This window comes from Dryobates pubescens, chromosome 3 (assembly GCF_014839835.1).
Source record: "Dryobates pubescens isolate bDryPub1 chromosome 3, bDryPub1.pri, whole genome shotgun sequence".
NCBI lineage: Eukaryota > Metazoa > Chordata > Aves > Piciformes > Picidae > Dryobates > Dryobates pubescens.
The window spans coordinates 45,377,760-45,400,195 of NC_071614.1; the positions used below are offsets into that span (position 1 = coordinate 45,377,760).

Consider the following 22,436-nt stretch of genomic DNA (forward strand, 5'->3'; position numbering starts at 1 on the left):
GAACGTGAGATTAGGAATTCTCAGCTGAATGGTATGTGTACATACTGAGGGAGTTTTGTGTAAGTGATAGCATTGAGAACAGCGCAGCAAAGCCTACCAGATAGTGATGACAGTGAACTGGGCCTCTTGCTGGGCTTGTGAGTTTCTAAAAGAAGGGACACACCCATCCCAGCCTACAAACCGGCAGATTAAATTCAGCTTTGTGTCCCTACCAAACACCTTTTAATTTCTGTTCACAGTCAGAGGCTCAGTCTGGCTAAATACCAAGCTGGGGCTTAGGTTCCTAAGAGTTGCCTCCATCCAAGAAGTAAGTTAATCTGCTCTTTTCTGGGACATTCTAAAGCTGTGCATGCCTAGTGTTTTCAGATACACCCATATTTAGTCAGAAAGTTCCCAACTGCTTGACTTTAATCCCATGTATGTGTTCATAGGTATCTGATTTGAGAAGGAGGCAGAGAGGGTATTTACGTCTCATAGTGTTAGTTGTGCAGAAATTAGTGTTAGTCAACAGAAATTCTTGAAGAAACTTTGAAGGTTGGATGTTGCAGAGACTAGAGCTTTGTGTCTGATAATCCTGTGCTGGGATAGAAATTATATATTAGACAAATGGATGGAAACATTTAGCATTTCATTTTGGCTCTTCATGTTGACCTTAGCAAAACCTGAGCAGATCCAGGTGTGAGAGCAGGAGAAACAGTGAGGTTGACTGTTCTTCAGACATGCATTTTTTATTTCCTTTAACTGAAGTCTTTTTATTTTGTTTTTTTCCCCTCTATTTTATTTCTAGCATTCTTGTCTGTAGAAGAAAATCTAAATGTGACCAGTATCTACTCAAAAGTTTGGTTTTTTAAATAGAAGGCAAAATAAACCTTTTTTAATTATTATTAACCACAGTGATATTGGGTTTTTTTTCTTTTTAATCTACCTCAGTGCTGGGAGATGGGGCACAGGGGATAATATTTTTGTTTGGTGACACAGTAGCACTAGAGATTTTAGTTTCCAGAAGATGCAGGTAAGAAGAAAGGATTTTTGAAAATGCCTCTGTCCTAGTTAAGGGTATCAACACATACTTTGCTTTTGAAGTGGTTGCTAATAACACTTTTTTTGTTGGGAAGGAAAGGAAAGTCTAGAAACACGGTATGTCTTCTTCTTTTAGCAGGCCAGTAGGTAAAGTGAGAAAGTTGGTGGATTTTTTTTATTTTTAGAACAAAAAATTTCTCTTAGATACTTAAGTGTTGCCATAGTTTTTCACCAGATTACTGCAAAACTCATTTAGAATTTCAGTTCTATTGAAGTGGAAGAACTCAAGAAGCTGTGCTCTTTGCAAACTGCTGTTGGCAGATATTATGCTGGTAACCAGTAGTCCTTGCATACCAGGAGGATCATCAGATAGCAGCTGTAGGCCCAACTGCTTCTCATTAAAGCTGCTGGATGTCTCCTGTTCCAGTAGTCTTTGAATCAGTATGTTAAAAGGTTTGGACAAAGAAAGATACATCCTCAACCCACTGCCTTAATGAGCATGGGAGAGAAGTCACAGGTCCTGAGATACTGAGATCCTCTAAATATTTGATTCAAAAGCTGGATAATTGCCTGCTGATAAATGGTTTCAGCCTGTAATTTTTAGATTGCTTCTTGCTGGAAATGTCTTGGGCTCGCCCAGGGCTGCTGAATATACTAATGTTCTTGCCGATGCAGAGACATTTGAGCTGCCAGCAATATCACTTACTTCCAGCTGAGGAGTGACAATATTTAGGGTCAAATGGAGAAACCTTCATAGATGTGTTACGAGGGGGGGTTGGGAAGTTAGTGATGTTAATGTACAACATCCAGGGACAATTTCAGCTTCTGGAAGAGGAATACAGCCACATTTCTGATCAGGCTGTGGCCTGTGTTCCACAATTCAGTCTGCTGATAGAGTGGCAGACAGCCTGGGTGACAAGGAGCGTGGCTGGGCAGGGGAGCGGGTGGGGAGAAGTGTGGTGGTAGTGTTTGATAAATTTGTATATTAATGGTATTTGCAACATCCCATTGCAAGACAACCAGGTGCTTTACTGTTGAAAGAAAAGGTACTTACTACTGATATATCAACAGTTTTTTTACTGGGCAAAAGAGCTGAGTGGAACTTGCCACATGATCGAGGCACTAGTGCTGAGCTGTAAGGTCAGTGGAGAGGTACTTGAAAATGCTGTAAAAAATAAAACAGGATGCTTTTCTCTCTGCAGTTACACAAAACTTAAGCTGCAGGTGACTCCAGAAGGGCGCATCCCTCTGAAGAAGTAAGTTGTGTTCCTCTTCTTTACCATGTAGTCTCTTCTGATTTTTGATGTTGGATGTGTTTGGACAAAACATGTAACCCTTTTGCCTGGAATAACAATCTTATTATCTGCTTATAACATGTATTGTGTGAAAGAGTAGCCAGTGCTACTTGGGATATCTCTGTTAAAACACCCTTTGGGCATAGGCTGCCTTTTGTGGTCTTGAGCAAGACATTTATTTTCTCTGCCTTTGCTTGTTCCACTTGTGCAAAAAAAAACCACCAAACCAACAAACTACCACCATAATTTCTTTACTTTAGAGACATGTTGTGAGGATAAATACATTCAAATTGCATGTTGCCAGAGTAGCATGAAGAGAGCAGTGGTGACTTTCTTAACTATGTGCTATAATATGGGCTTGTGTAATGGTTTAGTGCATGAGCTAACCTGCCTGCTCCCCCAATACAAAAGTGGGGGGAAAAGTAATACACACAACTCACACTTCAGGTAAAGAGACAAGATAAGAGTTTAATATAAGATGAGATATCATAATCAGAATTCATTACTACCTTAGCTAATAATCTAATTAATAATACAATGCATGATTGCTTTAGCTTAGCCTATTTGCAGAAGCAGCACAGTGAAATATGGGGGTGGAAGGGGGGGTAAGGGGGAAACCAGCATAAACCAGAAAACCAAAGCCAGCAGCTACCCCACTCCCTCCCATTCCAATGCCATGCCTGCTGAAAAGAGCCAACACCCAAGAACCAGAACCCAGAAGCAGTAACTGGAACAGGAAGCCTCTCATGTTGCAATCTGAACTTCAAGCCCTGTAAATACTTTGCTTCAGTCAGCACTTCCATTTTTTGAAGCTGGCATGATTGCTGTATGGTATGAATAACAGCAGCAGGTTTAACTCAATCCATGACATAGAATTAAACTTATCCTGGAAACCATTAAATTCACTTGTGTGACCAAGCAGCCAGCAAGTGGAAGTAAATGGCTAAAGACATGGTGGACTGGAAAGCAATATTCAGTCTGTAGGCCACATGGGCCATCAAGGCATGATTTTAAGCCGATCCCTTCTTCGTTTTGCAGCATATACCGCTTGTTTTCCGCTGACAGAAAACGGGTAGAGACTGCATTAGAAGCTTGTAATCTTCCATCTTCTAGGGTAAGCATCTGCTTTTGTTCCTGGCCCTTACAAAATGTTGCTTGTATTCAGCAGTGTTGACTGTGTATTGAGTTAAGTACAGTTTGTTCTAGACTGATAGTGCTGCGGTGGCTTGGCTGCTGGTCCTCAGCAGCAGATCTTTAACTCCATGAAATTCCAAAGAAAATAAAGTAGTAATCTTTTGTAAAATAAGGTTGTGAAGTTAGAAACATGGAAAGAATAATTTTCAAAATGGGTTTTCATGTAACCTGGCCTGCATCAGGAACAGTGTGGCCAGCAGGAGCAGGGAGGTCATTCTGCCCATGTACACTGCACTGGTTAGGCCGCACCTCGAGTACTGTGTCCAGTTCTGGGCCCCTCAGTTTAGGAAGGAGGTTGACTTGCTGGAACGAGTCCAGAGAAGAGCAACAAAGTTGGTGAGGGGCTTGGAACACAAGCCCTACGAGGAGAGACTGAGGGAGCTGGCATTGCTTAGCCTGGAGAAGAGGAGACTCAGAGGTGACCTTATTGCTCTCTACAACTACCTGAAGGGAGGTTGCAGACAGACAGATGTTGGTCTCTTCTCCCAGGCAGCCAGTACCAGAACAAGAGGACACAGTCTCAGGCTGCGCCAGGGGAGGTTCAGGCTGGATGTTAGGAAAAAGTTCTATACAGAGAGAGTGATTAGTGATTAGTGATTGCCCATTGGAATGGGCTGCCTGGGGAGGTGGTGGAGTCGCCATCATTGGATGTTTTCAGGAGAAGACTTGATGGGGTGCTTGGTGCCATGGGTTAGTTGTTTAGGTGGTGTTGGATTGGTTGATGGGTTGGACGCGATGATCTTGAAGGTCTCTTCCAACCTGGTTTATTCTATGTATTCTATTCTATGTATTCAAACAAGACAAGATGCACAGAAAAATCTCTGAAGCACTACTTTTAAATCAGTTGATTTATTTCTTCTCTTTGTTAAATATCTCTGAAAAAAAGAAAACAAAATCTAGATGTAACTGGAGTCCTTGAAAGAAACTGCAGCCTTTTTCTGCTATTGAAGTAGAGCAAATTTTACATATGCATTGCTGGATACTTGTTGCTGGGATATTATTCACAGCAAAAAGTAGATCCTTTCTGTAGTTGGGACAAAAGAGAAATACACTTCATGCCACAAAGAAAACTGTTGATCATCTTTGAAAAAATATTTTAGAAGCTAAGTGCTTAAAAAGCATGAAACTCAGTCTCAATGATGTAATGAAGGAAAATAAGTACTTCTGCTACGGCTCTTTTCCTTTGTGTTCTTGTTTATTTGAACAAGTAAAATTCTTAGCTTCAACTTCCAGCTTTTCTGCCTGGATGTACTGAAGAATAAATGGTGTTCCTGTAAAGCCTTTGGAGAGCACTGGACTCCAGCAGTGTGCAAGACACAAATATCAGGGAATCTTGCCCAGCAAAATCATGGTGAATGATTCAGAGAATTCATTAAAGTCTCTTATGGACATTAACAGCTTAGACTTTCTGGGTTGAAAACCACCACATAAAGGTCCCTCTAAAGATTTTCTCCCCAGGTTTCCATACCTCTCATTGGTCTGAAAAGATATAAGGCTCATTGGTTATGAGTTTCACATGATGTTTGGCTGCATTTCTCAGAACCTGTGCGTGACCCTAAAATACAAAATGAAATTGACAGTCGTGGGGAAGAGGATCCCAAGCAAGCATTTATCACTCTCTCCTAATTCATAGCTTCAAGGTTGTGACAGTCCCTCATCAATGCTAAACAGTGACCCAAGCATAGGGCAGCCACTATGCTGCCTGGACTTGTCCACAACCTTACAAAGTTCAGCATCCACTAGCCCCACTCTTTAGCAAATTCCCTGTCATCGTGCTTGCCAGCAGACCTCACAGGACAGTGCATAGGCACTGTTATTTAGTGCAGGAGGAAGAGTCCTTATTGTCTGGGTGGTCATCTTCATCCTGCTGTAGAAGAACAGCACCAGAGAGGCTTCCTGGAAGAACCAAAAGTAAACTATTTCATGTTCAGGGACCTTATTAAGGGATGGATTCTCTGTAGCGCTGAGCACTCCAGCTGTTGATTCAGCCAAGCAGTTGAGCATGACTACAGCAGAATGGCCCATGGACTAAAAGTCAAGCAGATTTTTAAAGCATGGATTTATTTGTTTATTTCTGGGTCAAAACTGGCATGTGTACAGTCTTGCAGGACCAAGTCCTGTGTGATCTGATTTTTGGCAACATTTGTAGAGGAATGTTTATATTAATGCTTAAATTAAGTTTTTAAATGTGCCAGTAAGTTTTTGAGTTTGGCATCTTGTTCCTATGTGATTTTATATATATATGTATTTAATATTGGCTTCTTCTGGAAAAGGAGGGATACTTTTTGTTACTGTTGGGTATTTTTCTTTCTTTTTCTTTTTTTTTTTTTCAGTCAAAGGTGCTGTAAATAGGATCTGAAGAGCTTTATTTTAGCAGCCTCTGGCTGTGAAGACTGTTTTCTGCCTTCCAGTTAACACAGAGGTTCACAATGAAGCACCAGTGAGCTTCACTGATAGCTTAAAATAAAGCAACCAGCTATTGAATACTTTCTGTGCAAATAATCCAAATTAGCTGTTGTATTGCCCAAATACACAACAGAATGGATACAGACATTACAAAAGCAGGCAGGTCAGCAGACAAAGCATAAATCAACAGTGCTTGAAATTAGTAGAAAGTCTTAACCACAGAATAAAATTGAACGTCAATATTCATCAAAACTGAGGGATTCTCTCATGTGCTACAGAAAGTTTGTGGGTTTTTTTCATTGGTCTTAAAAAAAGAGAGAAGTGCATAAGGCATGTGTCTTGGTCTGGAGAGGGAAGGAAACTGAGTTCTTTTTATTATTCCCATGTTGTGAAATTAATAGGTACAAACGAGGCCAAAATATCAACAGCTAGACTATTTATTACATAAATAAAATGGAAATAAGAAGGGGAGAGGGAGAAGATAGAGAGGGAGAGAAAGAAGAGGGAGAGAGAAGAGGAAAGGAGTTATACCACACCCCTCAACCCTCCCCAAGGCAGTTTGAGTCTGTGGAGGAAAGGTGCTGCAGGAGATGCTGGGTTTGTAGAGAAAGGGTGCTGAGGCTTTGGCTGGAGAATAGATGAGGTCCCTCTGGGCAGCTTCTTCAGCTCCATGAGTGGCAGCAAGCAGGACTTAGGACACAGAGAGAGGGTTCAGTCTGCTTCTCCCAGGCTCCACGACCTCTTGTCTCCAACGCAGCCTTGGCCCGGGCTTTTCCTTCCTCCTCAGCAGCATGGTCCTTCTTCTGCGTTTTTCATCTCCTGCGTTTTTCTTCCTCTTGAGCCAGTAGTGGTCAAGTCTTTTGTACAGTTTTTAGTCCTTAGGTATGTGTCCAAGCATTGTCCCTCAGGAATTCAGAAGCCAGGAAATCCTCCTCAGGTAAATATCCAGGTATCGTTCCCCAGGAAATCTTTCTGTGTATTCCTGTGTGTTTGGGCAGGGGACTAGATGGAGGGGGGGGGAGAGCCTCCACCTTCCCCTTCTCCATCTAACCTGCCCACACACCCATTACACATCAGGAAACAGGTGGTGAGTCCATTGTCTCGCCACCCTCCCTTCCTGGGGGTATCTGATAGCTGGAAATGATCTTGTCTTGAAGGCGTGATGGCTGGGTCCTTGGGCCATTGTTGTAGGCCAGTGTTATCACGATGCAATTGCATCCAGGATTGGTATTGTCTGGGCAAGCAGCAAGTGATTTTATCTTTGTTGAATCATACAAGGAATTTAGACTCTTACAGCATGTGAGTGGTTCCACTACAGTGTGGATGGCTCAGACCAGGCTGAAGAAAGAGGCAGCATATTTTAAGCTGTTTGGTCAGTCAGGCTTTTGGAATCCAAGTACAGTTGTCAGAGGTCATGCCTGGGGTGCAAATGCTTACAGCAAGGCTTTTGTCTCCCATCCCATCTACATCTTTGTGTTTTCTAGCCCACCAATTTCACTACTGGTAGGAAATAATTATTAAAAGGTTCTGTACCTGAACAGACTGAAAACTTGTGTTGGTTATACTCTTTGGAGATAGGCTTTTGGAGGTGGGTGTTGAGAAACTGAGGCCTATTTTCTTAACTGGAACTGAGTGGCAAATAAAAGCCTGGATCTCAGGTTATTGGAAAAGACCCAGGAGGGATAAAGCAATGCCTGTGGCATTTATTTCTGTATTTATTTATGTTAACCTAAAGCAGGGAAAAAATGGAAAAGTTCCTTCTATGTAACAAAGGCTTGAATTAACGTTTATGGTTCCCTTGGTAACGGCATTAAACAGGCAGAATAAATAAAAGCAATGATTTCCTCTATCAGCAGCTTACTTCTGAGACAGCCAGGTTCAACAGTGTATAAAAGCAAATGGCTTTCTGTCCAAGTTACAATTTTCCTCCTCCAGGTCATCAGATGTAGGTATTATTCTGGAGCCATGGGGAAGTGTCATGTGGGTCTATGGTGCTCCTGGAGATTACATGCTATAGCTTTTGATAAAGGTAGCTTGTTTGGAGGAAACTCAAAAATGAGATTTTCAGTATTTGCATTTCACAGATTTTGTACTTTCCTTTTTCTTGTTCCTTTGTAAGGCTTCCTCTGTACCGAATACAGGCTTCTGTGCTATTTTCCTTTCTCGGTGCACTGATGCTAAGGCAGAAGCCAGTGACCACACCATTACTGTTCTGTGCAGATAAAAGCTTTGCACCTTTCTTGGGGCGCTCATTTCTTCCCAGCCCGGCTGAAAATCAGCCCCTGCTGTCTTCTGCAAAAACACCAGAAGTTGAAGGGAGCATAAAAATTCTATGTTTCCATGTGCTAGTGGGAAGAGGGCTCTGGAGCTTCATTCAAAGGACTCTTTTTGTTATCCAGCCCAGTAATTCCCTCTAGTTAAAAGCAATTGGGTTTGTTGGGTTTTGTTTTGTTTGTTTGTTTCAGCTAGCAGGTGTGATGGGTATGTTGGGTATGTTGAAAGTGTCACCTAGAAGCAGGATTAAATGTTAATGGTTCTAAATTGTAGAAAATGTAAGAAAAAAAATGCTGGTATCTCTTCTATAGAAGAGCATTTTTATCAATTCCTGTAAGGAAATCTGGCTGCCAAATGCATTGCAGTACATTTAGGACAAAAGTGCATGAAAAAGCTATATTGTGTGAGTTTTGCCCATAATAGTGGTATCTTGAGCATGTATCCTCAGGAAGGGAAAGGAAACATACCAGCTGCTGTCACAGAAGAGGTGTATTAATAATGACTCAGTTGCCCAGTTCATTAACCTGTTCTTTGAAAGCTTTGGAAAGATGAATTATGTGTTTGTCATCTGTTATGCTGCCATTTTGCTTGCTGAGGCACGTGAGCTCACCACTACCGGCCAGCTGCCCTGCTGGGAGCAGGCTCAGAGACTTCATTGAGATTCATATACCTGTTCATGATAGAGATAAGGAGGATAGATGGGGAGATGTCATTCCCTTCCTTCCATTCATCCTTCCTTCCTTCCTTCAGGGTTGCTCAGTGAAAGAGAAAACTTTGCCTCATGGAAACCAAGATTATATATATATATATTTAATAGATTTGCTCTTTAAGCTGCTCTGTTATTCAGGGGAATTTATTATTCTGCAAAACCTGGGCTGCTCTAGCTGGCAGGAGGCAAATCCAAAGAAGTGCAGTAGCGAGTGATCTGTTTACAGAGAATGTATAAAAGTGCTGTATCGGTCTTTCACTATTTTCTTCCCCATTCCACAGAATGATTCAATCCCTCAAGACGACTTCACGCCAGATGTGTACAGAGTGTTCTTAAACAACCTCTGCCCCCGGCCTGAGATCGACCACATCTTTTCTGAATTGTAAGAAAAGACACTTTTTTCTTTTTTTTCCCCCCTTTCACTAATTTCCTGAGCTGAGGATGGAAAAGTAGGTTATTTAGACTGCAGCTGCATTTATCGATTGCCAAGAACAGATTTCAGTGTTAAGCAGTGCTGTTATTTAACCTTGGATCAAGGGTTCCATCTCTCCCAAGCTTTTGCCTCCATTTCTAATGGTCAGAGTTTTAAAGTAATTTGTTCATAGAGGAGCAGAACTGTCAGGTCTTGTTTTTCTGGGTGATTTGAGATAGTTTAGGCTTCCATGAAAGTAAAGGAAAAAAAGTACTAAGTGCTATCAACATGCAGTAGACGTGAGAATACATATAATCACCCCCAGACACTTAATTAGGATATGAAAAAATGTACTAACTTGTAGAATTCATGAATTGACACTGTGAAATTACAAAAGCAGCCAGCTACAACTGATTTTATACATTCAGTTACAAGCTATATAACTTGTGTTGCTTCTACCCCTTGCAGCAAGTCATTGAACTTCCCAGCTTTAGCAAAGCCTGATCAGGCCAAAAACATGAAGCAGTATGCAAACAAAGTAATTTCCAAAACACCTCTCAAGACCACTGAAGCAATTAGTGAATGCATCTTTGCAACATGGGTATGCTCACATACTCCACTTGTGCTCATTTCCTCTAAGGTTGAGATTTCAGAGGAATGTAGTCTTGCTCTAGTTTGCTTCCATTTAACCTAGGGATAGACTTCCTAGTGCTCTGTCACAGAGCAGAAGTAGGCCAGTATCGAGTGTTCTAGACAACACTAAGCACGTCACCTGGCTCAGAGGCTTCCTGGATCTCCCATCTGGATACAAATTGTACCCAAACTCTGCTCTTTTTGCTAGCTCTAAATAGGCATCTTTTTGCTCTGTTCGTGGAGTGCCTAGCATTTTTAGCAGCTTTATTTTAAAAACCAAAGCAAATGCTAGAATAATTAAATGGGGCTGCTGTTATCCAGCAAATAGTAGGTCCAAGAATGCCAGCAGAGTGTTTGTGGCGAGCTCAGGATTGAATTCCTCGTTCTATTCTCTTTTATGTTTCTAAATTGCTACGTTCCAGGAAATCAGATGAATGAAAAGCTTTTAGCATTGCTCTAACTCTTCCCATTGATGTCATTAGTGCTGAATGCTTTAAAAAAAAAAAACCCTTACTCCTAGATGTTTGATGAGGAATGTTTGTCATTGCACGCTGGCAAAGTAAATTAGTCCACAGACCCAGTGGGACAATGTTTTTGTTGTGTGATACTTTGAATCTTGTTTTGGTTTGCCTGGGAAGTACAGAATATTGAACGAGATTGCAAATGAATTTTAAGGCCCTTGCTTTAATTTTTCTCTAGCGGTGCCAAGAGCAAACCATACCTTACTGTTGATCAGATGATGGAATTTATCAATTTAAAGCAACGTGATCCACGACTCAATGAAATCCTTTATCCGCCGTTAAAACAAGAGCAAGTTCAAGTTCTGATAGAGAAGTATGAACCCAACAGCAATCTAGCAAAGAAAGGTCAGTGGTTTTATATTCCTGCTATATTCAGTTTCTGATTTGAATCAATGACTCAGTTATCCTTCTGGTGCATGCTAAAGCAAAATTTGGTTCAGAATCAAATGGCATTTCCAGCTATCTGCTTTTGGATTGTACAAACCTGAGAGACATCGTGTGGTGCATTTATAAATGTGTTTAGTTGGGATCAATTTAGGAAGGATGGGGCTGGTTTCAGTATTTACATTTCAGTATGTGTAATTGATAGTTTAGAACAACTGCTCTGGTCTGTAACTTCCGCAGAAACCTTACTGTCGCTATTGACTGGCACTGGAAATGTACAATTAGAGAAATAGTCAGTGATGATAAAAGTAAGATGATGATAATTCTATTATTTAATAATGGTAATAGGTCTAGCCCTCTGCTTTCTGATAAAGTGGTGCACAAAGTAAGATGTGAAAGTATCTGAGTGTGTTTCGTGCTATAATCACAGAAAATTTCCCTTTTGCAAATCTCAAGTGTTGTCTGGGCTAAACTGGGCATTTCTTCAAAACCAGCAAGAGCATTCCTGCTCAAATCTCTGCAGATTTTTGCTACCATGACAAGTCTTAAAATAGTATTGATTTTATGTCTGCATCCTGTTTTATTCTAATCCGCATATCCTAATGATTACCTGGGCTTTTAATGTCTTTCTGCCTTAAAAATGTAGGGGCATGGGAATATCCTAAAAAAACCCTATCTAATACAGAAAAAAAAAATAATACTTTGGTCCAGAGATTTTTTTCATCCAGAGGAAGCATAAAAACATCTCTCCCAGATGTGTAGAGGTTAACCGAAGGCACTCCTGCCTCTCTCCCTGGAGCCTTCTGACCTAGATGTCTTCCTAAAGAAAACCTGTGGCTCTCGAAGCCATGATCAACATTGTCTAAAGGCAAAACACTTCTAATTTTTCTCATAAGGCATATTATTATTTAGAGTTTCCAGAGCTTTTCACAGAGGGTTAAATTCTGCTTATTTGTCATGCTTATGCAAACTGTCTTTTGGCACAGAGAGAATACTAGCATGAGCAGATGAAAATGCGTTGTGACCTCCTCTCTCATCCATGCAAATATTACAATATTGCTCTGTGCTTACCGTATTTCACACGGGCAACAGAAAGGTCTGGTACCTTAAAGATCATTCTTATTACCCAAATATTGGCACTTCATATAAGCCAGATAAAGGATTTATTAGAAGGAGGTGTGCTGGTGTGCTAGCAGAATGGAATCCACTTCTCACTAGCCTTGAGGAGGAAGCATGAAACATACCTCATAGAGTATTGTGGTTGTGTTTGCTAGCACATTCCAAGTAGGATTTGTGGGACACCTCCAGTTTACCCTGATGGACACTGGTGTGTGCATTTGATGCAGACATTTGCTTCTCCATAGGTGTACCTCTTCCTGGATATGATTTCTATTGCTGTTACAGGAACAATTGTCCTAGAAAATGCTGACTTTGTCAAGGGAAAGACAGGTCATAGGGAGTTAATTCCAGATCAACTCCTGCCCCCAGCTTGGTGTCATCTGCAAATTTACTGATGATGGACTCAATCCCCTCATCCAGATCATCAATAAAGATATTAAACAGGACTGGGCCCAGCACTGATCCCTGGGGCACACCACTAGTGCCTGGCTGCCAGCTGGATGTGGCACCATTCACCACCACTCTCTGGGCTCGGCCCTCCAGCCAGTTCCTAACCCATCGCAGTGTGCTCCCATCCAAGCCATGGGCTGACAGCTTGGCCAGGAGTTTGCTATGGGGGACAGTGTCAAAGGCCATGCTGAAGTCCAGGTAGACTACATCCACAGCCTTCCCCACATCTCCCAGGCAGGTCACCTGATCACAGAAGGAGATCAGGTTGGTCAGGCAGGACCTGCCCTTCCTAAATCCATGCTGGCTGGGCCTGATCCCTTGGCCATCCTCTAAGTGCTGTGTGATTGCACTCAAGATGACCTGTTCCATAACCTTGCCTGGCACTGAGGTCAGGCTGACAGGCCTGGAATTCCCTGCTTCCTCCTTCCAACCCTTCTTGTGGCTGGGCATCATGTTGGCCAGCTTCCAGTCACCTGGGACCTCTCCAGTGAGCCAGGGCTGTTGAAAAATGATGGAGAGTGGCTTGGCCAGCTGATCTGCCAGCTCTCTCAGCACCCTAGGATGGATCCCATGCAGTCCCATGGACTTGTGGGGATCCAAGCGGCTAAGGAGGTCTCTAACTGCTCCCTCCTGGATCACAAGGGAACTATACTGCTCCCTGACTCCCATCTACCAGCTCAGAAGGCCAGTTGTCTGGAAGACAACCTATCCTGCTATTAAAAATTGAGGTAAAGAAGGTGTTAACTACCTCTGCCTTGTCCTCATCTTTTGTTACATTATTCCCCTCCATGTCCACCAAGGAGTGGAGGTTGCCCTTGCCCCTCCTTTTGTTATTAATACATTTATAAAAGCATTTTTATATTGTCCTTCACAGCAGTGGCCAGTCTAAGCTCTAAATGGGTTTTCGCCTCTCGGTTTTTTTTCATACATGACCTAAACATTTCATGGGTTACCTCACCTTCCTTCCAAAGATGATACACCCTCTTTTTATCCCTTAATTTGCTCAGAAGTTCACTGCCCAGCCAGGCTGGCCGTCTACCCTGCTGGCTTATCTTCTGGCACATTGGCACAGCCTGTTCCTGCACCTTCAAGAATTCTTTCTTGAAGTAGTTCCAGCCCTCATGGACCCCTTTGTTTTTAAGGGCTGTTTCCCAAGGTAACTTCTGAATTAGATCCTTAAGTAATCTGAAGGCCGCCCTCCAAAAGTCCGGGGTGGAGGTTTTGTTGCTGCCCCTCTTAGCTTGACTTCATATTGAGAACTCAATTATTTCATAGTCACTGGACCCCAGACAGCCTCCAACCACCACATCTCCCACCAGTCCTTCTCTGTTTGTAAAAAGAAGGTCAAGCAAAGCCTTACCCCTGGTAGGCTCACACAGTAGCTGGGTTAAGAAGCTATCCTCCATGCACTCTTAAGAACCTTCTAGACTGCCTCCTCTCTGCTGTGTTAAGTTCCCAGCAGATATCAGGCAGGTTAAAGTCACCCATAAGAACAAGGTCTGGTGATCTTGAGACAGCCTCTACCTGCCTATAGAAAATTCATCAACCTCTTCATCCTGGTTGGGTGGTCTATAACCAACTCCAACCAGGATATCAGCCTTGATGGCCTTCCCTCTAATTCTCACCCACAGGCACTCAACCTGATCATCCTTGATCTCTAGTTCCATGGCATCTGGAGCCTCTCTAATGTACAGGGCCACCCCTCCACCCTTTCTCCCTCACCTGTCTCTCCTGAAGAGCCTGTAGCCATCAATTACAGTGCTCCAGTCATGTGAGTCATCCCACCACGTGTCTGTGATGGCAACTACATCATAACTTTCCTGCTCTTCTTGTTTGTTACCCATACTGCGTGCATTAGTGTGCATGCACTTCAGCTGGGCTGCTGGTTTCACCCCTGAGTCCAGCTTACCACCCCCAGACTCCTGTCTGAGGGTACTGATTTCGGCCCCTTCCCCCTTCAAATCTAGTCAATGAGTCCTGCCAACTCCCTTCCTAAAACCCTTTTCCCTCTGTGGGATAGACTATTATCCTGTGCTAGGATCTTTCTCCCCCTCTGGGAAGGATGTACTCTATGTGTCGCTAGCAGACCTGGTGCCATAGAAAGTTCCCCAAGATCAAAAAATCCAAAATTCTGTTGGTAGCACCAGCCTCTGAGCCAGTTGTTAATTACACCTGCTTTCCTGTTCCTTTCAGTATTCCTTCCTGTAACTAAGGGTATTGATGAAAAAATTACCTGTGGCCCTGGCCCCTCAACCAGTTTGCCCAGAGCCTTGAAGTCCTTTTTGATTGCCTTTGGACCTCTGCTTTCAACCTCATAGCTCCCCACCTGTTTAACTATCAAGGGATAGTAATCACAGGGCTGGAACAGACTAGGCAGCCTCGTGGCAACATCTCTGACCCAGGTCCCAGGGAGGCAGCCCTGTGGGAAGGATCTGGCCGACATATTGGGCCCTCTGCTCCCCGCAGAAGAGAATCACCAGTAACAATTGCCCTCCTCTTTTATTTAAGGGAACAAGTCCTGGTGCGGGGGGCAGGCTGTTTTGCTTTACGCAACACCTGGGATGCTGTGCCTTCTGTCTTCTCATTCACCTCACCCTCAACTTTCACTGCCCCATAGTTGTTTTGCAAGAGCAGCAGGGAAGGTGAGGGGAGCCATAAGGGTTTTCCCTTGCCTCTTCTAACAGGGACCTGTATCCATTCCCTGTTGCTTCTTGGGTCACCTCCCTCTGCTAGGGGACTCTGCAGAGCCTGGTTCCTCAAATCCAACTCCCTTTCACATTCCCTTACAGTCCTAAGTCTAGCAACTTCGTCCTTCAGTTCATCCACTAGATTAAGCAGATAACTGAGCTGCTCACACCTAATGCAGGTGTTGTCTCCACTGCCCTCCATTTCAAGTGCCAGGCTCCAGCACTCTCTGCAGCCAGTTGCCTGGACACCTGCCTGCTTAAGTTCGACCTCAGTCTGGGTCAGCACAGATCTTTTGAAAACAGCTTTGTGGTGAGTTACAACCATCCCTATTTCTGGCTGTATGACCTAACTGGAGAATAATTCAAGAACGAGCCCACGTTACTCAGCACCTCCCTCCCTCTGGTGAAAGCACCACCACTGCAGCAGTCTCCACCCACACCGCACCGGACTCTCGGGAGAGAAAAGCTGTCTCGGGGCAAGAGGGGAACATGCCGCTCCGCCTCACGTGCTGCCCCGCTGCTGCCTCAGTGCATGTCTTTAAAATGTCACCAAAATATAACAGCACATATTCAAAATAAAACACTTTAACCTTTAATACAATGGTTTGCAAAAGGGATTTTCACTCAGGCCTTCTGCTGTCTGTAAGGACTGTTACAGGCTGAGCTACAGGGACCTCAGACTGAAGTGACACACTTCAGTGATACTTTACCTGCTCCTGGAACTATATTTACATGGGCCACTGAGCCCCAGTTATTTTCAGTACACCTCTGGATATTCAAACCGGTTAGATATGGTCCATTGTTATAGACTGGTAAACTAGTTGGTCTTAATGCCCATCTCTGCTGTTCAGGTGCTCCATTACACTTCTTGTGGTGGTATTGCTTATGTCCCCTTACTTGCCAGGGCCAGAGTCAATTGAGACATAGGGACAGAAGTCTCTGCTTGGACTGGCTGTCAGGAAGAGCAGGCAGAAGCCTCAGGGCACTCAGAACAGCAGTTAAAATAGGTAAGAAGGTTACAGAAACCTTTGTCAGCATAGTACTCAAAGCAAACAAGACCAAACAGATTCATGAAGAGAGACAGGCTTAGAGTTGTGGTCCATGTGCTGCTTTATGCTCCCACATTTCAGAGTGAACTGGAACAGATTCCAACTAAACAACACCTCAAGATTAATAGGGTGTGCCAAAAACCAGAAGTGCAGCATAGGGAAGAGGGGAGTAGTATAACAATGCACATGAACCAAAGGTAATGATGTGAGAGAATTACAGCAGGATGGGAAATGGAGTTACAGGTGACTTAAGGATGACTTCATCCTGTTGTACCAGAGCATTGCAACTAGAGCTGTTTTGAAGAGTTTTGGTTCAAGAAGCAAGCCAGAAGGTCTGACAACAAGGTTTATGTATTTGTTCTGTCTTTGCAATGAAATCTTAGTCCTTTGAAGTAAATCCCTGATATGGGTCCAGGACAGAAGAAAGTGTCATAAAGAAATGTAAAGGTTGTGATTAAGCATTGCTTGTGAGTAATGTGTACTTTGAAGTACATTGTAGTGGTAGAGATTTTATAGGCTTGTTTGCAAGAACTGGGTGATATAAATGTGCAACCCTCGTTCCAGTTAAATCCTTTTTCCTCAGGTTGCATTAGAGTTTGAATATTTGCAGTTACTCGCTTTGTGTGTGTTTGTGCACACATCTGGACACAGGTATTTTGTTTCTATAAACTGCATTTCTGAGCAGTACCATTCATTATCTTTTTTCATTTTTATGACATCACATTGCAGAGTTTATGGACGAACACAAATACATGATAAAGGTCACTCCACTTTCATATTTGTTTCTGTAGTTATTTCTAAGTTGTTGTTTTTTTAATGTATCCAATCTTTAGATGTTCTTCCAAAATAAAGGTATTCATGTTCAGCATCCTTATGAAAAAAAGCCAATCTCTTCAGTTTAACTTGATCTTTAAAGCCTATATAGTCCTTGTTCAAACTGGCAGGGAGAATCACTTTTGCAAAAGTCTGAAATAAGGTTAGTGGCAAATGTCCTTATTTTTTGCATATTCTGTAAGGCCCTGAGGCCTGTATTCTTTACTTCCCATTCACAACAGCACACATCTTAAGATGCAAATTTAAACTGCAGTTCAGAAGGATTAAAAGCATTTGCTAAAAGCATTTTTGCTGAGGGAGTAAAATTTCATGGGTGCAGCATGCACAAGAACGTCCTGGCCTTGATATAGTAAATCACTTAAGCATTTGCTCAAGTTTGTCATATAAAAATCTCTTATGCTCCATTACCTTGAGCATTGTATTAATTCTTTATTTAAGCTCAACTCCCAAGATTGTTGAAGTGAAATTTCTGAGCAGTTCTGGCCACTACCATGAACACAGGTACCTTCTGAAAGTGTGATGCACATGTTTCTTAGCAAATAAAATCATATGCATTGAAAAGTTCTTTCAAAGAGAATTACAGATTTTTTCCGTGAAATCTTATATCCAAATTAATAAAATAGAAACTCTGTGCCTTTGTACAGCAGCCTGACTCTTTTCTTCCAGTGGCCTGGTTGGACAGTTCTAAACCTTCACTTGCCTGATGATTACATCATCTTCTAATTTCCCATTTACCTGTACTCATTATCTGTGAACATCCAGTGCACAACAATATTGACTTTTAATTCTCCCTTCACAGCTAATTACATTAATTTCTAAAGAATGATTGTGCTGTCTCTCAACTTCGACAGCACTAGTCAAATGTCTTTGATCTCTCTACTTCTCTGATCACCTTTATAGCCCTTTTTTGTACCTGTTGCAGCTGACCTACAGTACTTTGAACACAGTAAGCAAAGTCTGTCTATAATATTTTAAACTAGTGCAACATGGCTCTTCAGGTACCTCGTAAAATTTAATTCCATTGTTCTTAGTAGATGAAGGCCTTAAGTTGCAGAGTGTTGAGTTAAAAGGCTGTCCTGGTTCCTGCTCGTGAGTGATGTATTTTTTTGGTATTGTATTGCTGGGATGCAGTGAAGCTCTTGCAACATCAGCAGATACGTGGGCTTGACATCTACGTAGGTTAAGCATCTGGAGTAGCATTTTGTTGTGATTGAAGCAAGCTGTTGTGATTAATGCTTTGTGTCATTCAGTGAAGGAGGTTAATGCAATATGTATGGCATGTTTCCTTATCAGGTGGAAACAGAAGGACGTTCCTGGTACTGCTGAGCAGTCTCTCGCTGTCAGCAAAAGCATACTGGGTGTCTGTGAGGCCTGGTTAAGGAGCATCTTGTAGTTTGGTGTTTTCAGGATGTAAAAGCATTTGCACTGGGTGACTGACATAACTGCTAAATGTATTCCCTTTCAAGTACCTGTGTTTATAATAGAATGGATATAAATTAATTGATTGCCAGGGGATTGATTGGGAATTTCCTTATTGCCTTTAATTTTTCCAAGAAGACTTCTGTAACAGTCAGTTGTTCAGGATCTCATTATATTATTGATGGGAGATGGGGCATTGATGCTGAATTTCAGGTGTCTCTGCTTGCAGTGTCTTGTTTTTTACAATTATATGGCATTTACCACTTAAATTTGGTACACATTCTGCAGAAATGTGCTGGTTCTTCCTGATTTAATGATGCAATTAATTTCTAAAAGTGTCTAGGTGTCTGGAGCTTTGAGAGCTCAAATCTCACTGTCTCAGTTTAAACCTTCCCTTCTGAAACTAAGTGTGTTGAAAACCACTGAGTAATAGTCTTGACTCTAGGACTCTCCTGTGTCTCTTAAAGTCTCTAAGCATGCAAGAAGAGTGATGCCTATGAAACCAAGGCCTGCTAGGGAAAGGAGATGTGAAAAAGCTGGAACTGTACAATAGCAATAAAATTGCTTTCCCCCACTCTCGATGGTGGGAGCAAAACAAGGGTTAGGTTATTATTAGCCATTATTTTTAGAGTTGATTTTTATTGAAAAAGATGGTCTAGAGTGTAGTATAAGCCTTACAAATAAAGTCTGCAAATGCTTTGGAGATTTTCTTGTCCAATGGATGTGTATACCAGATTGTCCTAATTATAAGGCACCCTTGAAGTAAGTAATGACATATTTTTTTTTCCTCTGAAGTATACATTTGTTGAAATACTTCCTCTGTCTATTTAATTTTAAAGGACCAAACATTTAGATGGGCACAGAAGAAAGGAGTTTTCCTTTTGTATTTCACAGTGTTTCTTCAGATTTTCTCAGCTGTACCTATTTGGATATACTGTATGTCAGTTTTAGTTAGATGCGGATCTAGAAGGATTCTAAGGGAGCTGGTTCTGTGATTGTTTTAGAATTCCAGTATTAATTCTCATTTGCTAGTGCACACTTATTGATAATTGTTGTTCTGGGTTTTTCTTAGGTAATAAAATAATTTTGGCAAGTAACACTAGATTATTTAATTTTATGCAGTGTTTACTACGTGTACTTTTTCTCAGGGCAGCCTTAACACCAGGCAGCACTCCCTTCAGCACAAATGTGTTTTTCCTCCTTTAAACATCAACACATTTTAAACGTCTTAATCTCACCACAGTAAATTCACCTTTTATTAACTGCTTAAGAATAATTACACATTGGAGCCTTTTGATGGCAGAAGGGGGTCATTTCCTAGGCAACAGATTTATATGGTTAAAAAAAGTGCCTTGCAACAGTGTCCACACTTTTAAGGCATACTTCATAACATTGAAAACTGAAATTTTGCTGTATAAATCAGTCGAGCAAGTTATGGATTTTGTACTGTTAAAACATTTGTAGGAAGTATTAAAAAAATCATAAAAATATAGAAATGATAAATCCTTCAGCCTCCAACTGTAATGTTGAAAATTAAGAATAATTGCCAAAAATAAGCCCACTAACTTTAGGTTTTTCAGTGCTTTCCGGCACTCCAGTTGCACAAGAGAAAAGCTCTCAGCATTGTTTCTCGTTCTTAAATAATAACAGAGCAGTATATTGCAGTCACAATTTATTGTTCTTTAAAATTTATAAGCTGCACAAAAGTTGTAGCCTATTCCATGTTGTGAGCAACAAGTGCTAAGTTAGGTAGCTTGCCAAAAAATCCTTTTTTAATTTATTTTAAAATATATATGCAGCAAATGTTAGTATGAATAATGCATCATCATAAATGAGCTAATGGATACTGTGCTTGTCAAAATGAGTTTGTGAAATATGCTTGTGTAATGAACAGTATTTTTAGTTGCTTGGATTTCAGTAACTAGCCAAGCTATAAAATTAATTTCAGACTTGGATTTTTCAAGTAAAAGTCTACACATCTTTATAAAAATCTTCTGGAATGGAAAAATCCTCAGTTATGAGGATTTTTTTTGCATCTGCTTTAGGAGTGAAGTGCTTCACCTTTTTTTTTTCACTTTAACAACTTGATAGCAAAATGAATCTATGATGTGTGGACTAGTAGATTTTGCAACAGTGAACAAAGACAGCAGTATCTGGCTTAGTAAAAGGGCAAAATTTTTTTGCCTTTTATTCTTTGGTTGCATAAGTGTAGAAATGGGCTTGTATGGAAGACCCAGGTGCTTATGCAGAGAGTTAGGGTTTGCTGTTGGCATGAGAATTAATGAAAATACCAAAAATGCATTTAGTGTTTCAGGGAGGGCAAGTTTTCTAATATCCTGTGTGTAATAGGGATACTTTGAAAGTATCTGCTGAATGTATAATACAGACTTATTATGGAATTTATATCTTCAGAGCTGTGTAAAACAATGATAATGTAAGTCAGTCTAAACCTGTGCTAAGGAATATGGAAGCTGACTGTATCTGTGACTCTTGTCTCCCCACTTGGAAACCTGATAGAATAGCTGATAGACCCCAGACTCAAACCCTAGACTTAAACACTGTCCTAGCACTGCAGAAGTATTAAAGACCCTGGGGTGACAGGAGCACAGAGGAAACATGAATAGATGTTTTGGAATATGCATAGGGGCTGCATCGTTCCCTTCTGCTGGAGTTTTTGCTCAGAGATAAGTAAAGGAAGTCTTACATCAGTACTGCATTTTAAGGGTTATGTAGACACATTTCTTTTTGCTGCTGCCTGTTTGTATTGTGTTTGACTCAGCCTCACACTATCGGAGCCCATAAATAGAAAACTTACTCTTTGTGCTTGTTGCTGTTTAACTGCCTCTTGTAAGAAACACTGGAAGGTATTCAATGTTAGCATCAGGATTTATTATTTGAAGATTAATATCAGATAAAGTTTACTTCTGAAAACAGCACGTACTCAAGTGCTGAAGGAAACAAATATAGGTAAGCTCTGAATAAACATTGTGAGGTTTGCTTCAATATGGCTGCTTTGAATGTAGTATCTTGCAGCTGAAAAGGGCCTGTGAGGACAGAGGGAACGAAGACTGCTGTGATCCAGTGGGTGACATCTAGAACTGGTGGTATAAAAGTGTGGGTTTCCTGGCTTTCCCACAAATAAGCTCATTGACATTTGGCCATACACTTACATGTGCTGTTTTGATTTTTACCTTATCCTTTGGTTGCCCTGACTGAATAGAGTCATTCTCTGCTTCGAGGAGCTAGCAATGATCTGTGAATTTTTTATATGTGTGGTATCTGTCTTAACAGGGCTTTTAACATAGTTGGAGTATGTGCTCCACAACAACCATATGGGGAAGTTTCACTTTTAATGTCAGATGTAATCATCTGTTCTAACAATATCCTTTAGCTGGAATATGACTTTTGCCTATAAATAACGTCAGGGTTAAACACTGAGGAGACAGAAAGAAGTGGTAAGCTAGAGGACAATGTTGGCAGAAGAACACAGATGTATCTTGTGGCCTTGAATAAATTTAGTCTGGAAATAAAGAGAAGTCTCCTAGCAGTATGGTTCTGCCTTAGCCTACCAGAGTTAGTAAAGAGGGCAAAACAAAGCAGTTGTTATTAAGATAGACCTCAAGCTGTTTATGAAAGTGATCGTCTAATACAGTGCCCACAGCAGCAGAAGCAAGTTTAAAGCACAGACAAGGAAATCCCCTTAAAGGGACCAAAATTGCTTCTTTTTAGTTTATTTGAACTGTCTCTGCAGAGCCATGCAGTTCTTTTTTTTAAGTTCCCTTGACTATTATTCTCTTCTTCAAGTGGAGAGTTTCTGAAAGTAAAAATACTAGTCACGATGAAGAGTTTGCCTATTTTTTTCCTCACCTGTAGCATTCTCACATTCTACTGTTATTTCTTCCCACTACACTGCACAACAGTCTTTTTGGCAAGTACATTATTAGCTTCTGTAGAGAAGTATCACTTAGTAGAACGTATATTCTAATGCAACTTGGCAATTGGAAGTAAGCCAACATGTAAGATTATTACA

At 41.4% G+C, this 22,436-nt stretch overlaps 1 protein-coding gene across 2 annotated transcripts in view; it reads left to right on the forward strand.

Annotated features, from left to right (window-relative positions):
• Positions 1-22,436, forward strand: part of PLCB1 (phospholipase C beta 1) — a 449,952-nt gene that overhangs the window by 285,204 nt on the left and 142,312 nt on the right. For both annotated transcript variants that reach the window (XM_009906912.2, XM_054180087.1), the window contains exons 6-9: positions 2,223-2,276; positions 3,354-3,429; positions 9,180-9,280; positions 10,643-10,809. In XM_009906912.2, the coding sequence (XP_009905214.1) occupies positions 2,223-2,276; positions 3,354-3,429; positions 9,180-9,280; positions 10,643-10,809 (398 nt within the window). The remainder of the gene's footprint in view (positions 1-2,222; positions 2,277-3,353; positions 3,430-9,179; positions 9,281-10,642; positions 10,810-22,436) is intronic.